This window comes from Carassius carassius, chromosome 42, assembly GCF_963082965.1.
Source record: "Carassius carassius chromosome 42, fCarCar2.1, whole genome shotgun sequence".
In the NCBI taxonomy this organism is placed as follows: domain Eukaryota; kingdom Metazoa; phylum Chordata; class Actinopteri; order Cypriniformes; family Cyprinidae; genus Carassius; species Carassius carassius.
Genome location: NC_081796.1, coordinates 4,705,250 through 4,709,190, shown reverse-complemented (window position 1 = coordinate 4,709,190; position 3,941 = coordinate 4,705,250). Strand labels below are relative to the sequence as shown.

Below are 3,941 nucleotides of genomic sequence, written 5' to 3'. Positions count from 1 at the left end.
CATTTGCATGTAGCGGCTTGCTTCGTAGAGTCTGAAAGGCGCACCTCATCTTGCTCTCGTGTTACACCAGATTATTTTAAGTGTTTGTTCTAAAGCTCCGAACCATGCCCCAGTGGGTCCTTGAAATAGTGTTAAAAGCTACCTCCATAAATACGAAAGCAGCCTGGGCAGTAATTCCTTTATGATGGGGTCCAGTTGACTGACACTCGACAGTTCCTGAGATTTTGCAGGCTAGAGGATTTTGGAAGTCTTTTAAAGCACCTTCGTACCCTCTGGGTTGTTCTTGCTTGGCGGCCGGCCCTACTGAAGCAAAACGTATCTCAGTCTTGGCTTAACCTCAGAGACCCTGGGTGTTTTGCAACACACCTGTTTTTGGAAAGGCCTTCTGTGTCCCTTGATTGTAGCAGGGGGAAGGCAGGTCAAGGTCCGTCTGGTCTGTGAAAGAAAGACAGAATGCGCTAACACAAACATCAGTGGCAGGTGGATACTGATGGGTGTAGCTGATCCAAGTGTTAGCATTTATCCATGATGTTGACATCTAACAGGGGCGGACTGGGACCAAAAAGTGGCCCTGGAAATTCTGGCCCACAGCAGCCCACCACATCATAACGCATCTGCCCGTTTTGATGTCATTTATTAATTTAATATTTAAGTATACAGTTTGGGGATTTTAACCAATAGGGCAACTGATCCTCCGTTGAAAAAAATAAATAAATACCTGCGTGCAGCAGCTGTTCATTTAGCGACTCCTAGTGAGCCATATACTGTATGCTCATCATGACACAAACATTCTCCTAGAACTCACACCCAGTCAACAGATCCATACGAATCATGCATGAAATAGAAGTATATAAACTCAAATAATAGCTTCATGTGCTTTACAGATGAACTTGAAGTCTTTATTCATTCGAGATGTTCAATAATAGATCATCTTTGGCTCGGGAATATAACTTCATGATCGGATTAGTGAACCGATGATTCTTTTGGAGTCAATCTTTTAAAATAATAATTTATTTTGTTGAACGAAACCATTGTGGTAACTAATGGTTCACAAATTGGATAGATCTGAGTTGCACGGGTTCGTAAAACGATGGCTATCTTGAATAGTGATATAAAATTCCTAACTTGATTCGCGTTGTTCACTCACTCGAAGGGGTGAAATGGATCGTAGTAGATCATTTGCACTTGTTTCTAAATCTTGCCGATTCTAACATTTTAAACAATTTGCGCGCACTCATTCAAAGCACGCGCTGTGATCAGCGTTTCAGACAATGCGCATACACAGAATTAATTCATCTTTCGCGTATCGTAACTTCTGAATGATGACATACATAATTATCTCAAAATAATTGTCTCTGTAAATATTCTAGTAAACACAATCGGTTATGTTTTAAGTGAATGTATACAGTGGCCTGCTGCTCAGAGAAGTTCGCTGTACCGGATAAATCTGTCTCTCTCTCTCTGTAAATTTGACGACATGAAAGGGTGCATGTTTCAAGAGCAGACCAAACTAAACAGGGAGGGAGGTCAAAACACACTCCTTGTCGGCTGCACGATCGACTCACTCATCCATTTGCATGGAAAAGAGATGTAATATTATGATTTCCGTCATTTAAAAAAATATATAACTGTATTTGTGTACCGGGTGGGCCGGCCCACATTGGCCAGCGACCCACCAGGAAAAGTCCCGGTGCTCCAGATGGCCAGTCCGCCCCTGATATATAATAATACCTCTCATTTCACCTTGTTTCTCCAAGCAATCTATTCTAATCACGTCACTCCATTCCAGTCAACTCCCAATCAACTTTTCTTACAATGCTTCAAAATGAAAGCTAAAAGTCTAATTCTTAGTCATCTGGCAAGACAGTCAAACCCATTCCGACCTCTTCTCTTGTCCATCTCCATTGCAAGTTGGGATGTCCGCACCGGTGGTCATTTCTACCAGAGTATATTGCCCTAATCTTCTGGTGCACACAGCTGTTGCTCCCGAGACATCAATTGCAACTTGAGTAGCTAGTTTGTCTCTTCGTGGAGGCGGTGGAGGTTTGAGACGACTGCGTTTGCTAACTTTAATGGATCTAGGAGTCCCCAAAGGCTCTCTGGGGTACAGTGCCACTTCACTGCCCTCTCTTACCATCCCCTCTTCTTGGTTGGGTTGGTAGCTGTTGCTATCATCATTGTCGTTGGAACCAGGCATTCCTCCAAGAGGTGAGGTTGGTGGAGGGTCATCATCCAAAAAAATGGAAGCAGCTTCATAGCCACTTGATTTTCTGGTCCCTCTTTTGCTGTAACCTCCTGGTCCCATCACATCTTGAGTCGGCTGGATGCTGGCGTCCACTCCTTGATTTCCATTCCCTGACAAGTAGTACTGCTCCTCTGCGTACATCTTCTCTACTAGCATCTTTCCTTTGCTTTTTTGCTTCACGGAGCGCATGACGCCACAGATTAGGTCGCACACATTTAGCAACAAGGACAGAGTGGCTGCCCCCAACATGAAGTTCAACATGATGGTTTTCTCAGTGGGTCTAGAGATGTAGCAGTCCACTATTGTTGTGCAAGGTGACTGCTGACACATGAAGCGTTTGGGGATTTGAAAGCCAAACAAGTAATAATGTGCAGCTCCAAATCCAGCTTCTACAAGTATGCGAAGCAACAGATGCAAGATGTAGGCTCCTGTGAAGTACTGCACCCGGCCCTTCTCAGCTTTAACAACGGTCTTACAAAGAGATGATTTTCTGAATGGTTCTTGATGGATCTTATAGATAGAGTCCGCTTTTATGGACTCAGAAATTCCGCTATCAGCAGTCACTTTGTGGATCACATAGGTGACAAACATCACATAGGGAAGGCACAGGGTGATGAGCTGCACCAGCCAGAATCGGAAAAGGGAGAGACGGGCAAACATGTCGTAGCACACATTGGCACAACCAGGCTGAATGGTGTTACACACAAATCTTTCTTGCTCATCCTGGAAGAGCGGATAACCAGCAAACAGCAAGATCAGGATCCTTAGGAATATCACCAGGATGAGCCATGCTTTCCCTAAGGAGCAAAAACACACAGTTCTTTGTCAGTTTGACTTTATATTGGTCTAGAAATTTACTTAATGTCAAGTTAATTGAATAAACACTTAAAGTATTTTTTTTTGATGAATGGAACTTTGATATTACTTTAATGACAACATATAAGATATGCCCCAATGTTTTAGAGTATCTGTAGTAGAACATTGGCAGGATCATATCAGTTTTGCATTTGATTTTCAACTCTATATCTATTGTTTTAATATTTCAAATCTTACAGACGTTTCTGTGAAACGTTTTCAATGTACAGATGTGCTATCTTTAAAACAAATGTTTTGAAATTCAAATGCAATGTCGTTTAGACATTGAAGTTTTGCACTTAAGTGCTCAAATACTATCTTGAGCCACTATATGAATGCGTATTAAAATATCAGAAGCGTGCACATACCTATAAGGGTGACGTTGTGGTTCAGTGTTATGAAGATAATTTCAGATGCAGTCTGTTTAGCCATGCCAGCAGATTTAGGCCTCCAAGCCCGGAGACTACTGCACAGAATATCCTGGTCAACTCACACCCCACTTGATTCCACACAAGAAACAATATTTTGCAGTCTGTATTGAAATCAGTCCAAGCAGGCATTTAAAATAAGTGCTATTTACAAGCACTCAAATTCCTGGTCAGGTCCTACACAGCAGGTCAGCTGAAATCTGTAACTCACGCGTGTCCACCAACCTAGTTTCCCATCTTACCTCTGCTTCTGTCCTGACTCCTGACAACAACTGTTCTCAGACAACAGAAGGCGAGAGATGTGAACTCTATTGTGAGGCTATTCTTACCCACCAAAGGCATGTCAGTCTTGGTGTGGTGTTTGGGCTCTGTTTGTCCTTACAGGAGAATAACTAGCTGGATCAGATATCAAA

At 42.6% G+C, this 3,941-nt stretch overlaps 1 protein-coding gene across 1 annotated transcript; it reads right to left on the bottom strand.

Annotated features, from left to right (window-relative positions):
- Positions 1–1,867: 1,867 nt before the first annotated feature.
- LOC132124509 (gap junction delta-4 protein-like) lies at positions 1,868–3,662 on the bottom strand. The gene is made up of 2 exons (XM_059535567.1): positions 3,469–3,662; positions 1,868–3,042 (listed from the first exon to the last, which is right to left on the bottom strand). The coding sequence occupies exons 1-2, from the start codon at positions 3,530–3,532 to the stop codon at positions 1,868–1,870; spliced, it is 1,239 nt and encodes a 412-aa protein (XP_059391550.1). The 5' UTR covers positions 3,533–3,662.
- Positions 3,663–3,941: the final 279 nt, after the last annotated feature.

What these genes read in the sequence shown, in the direction of transcription:
- LOC132124509 (XM_059535567.1), bottom strand. Translation starts at nt 3,532, where the DNA reads ATGGCTAAACAGACTGCATCTGAAATTATCTTCATAACACTGAACCAC. An exon ending in CCACAACGTCACCCTTATAG is followed by an intron (nt 3,043 to 3,468) that starts GTATGTGCACGC and finishes TTTGCTCCTTAG; the next exon opens with GGAAAGCATGGCTCATCCTG.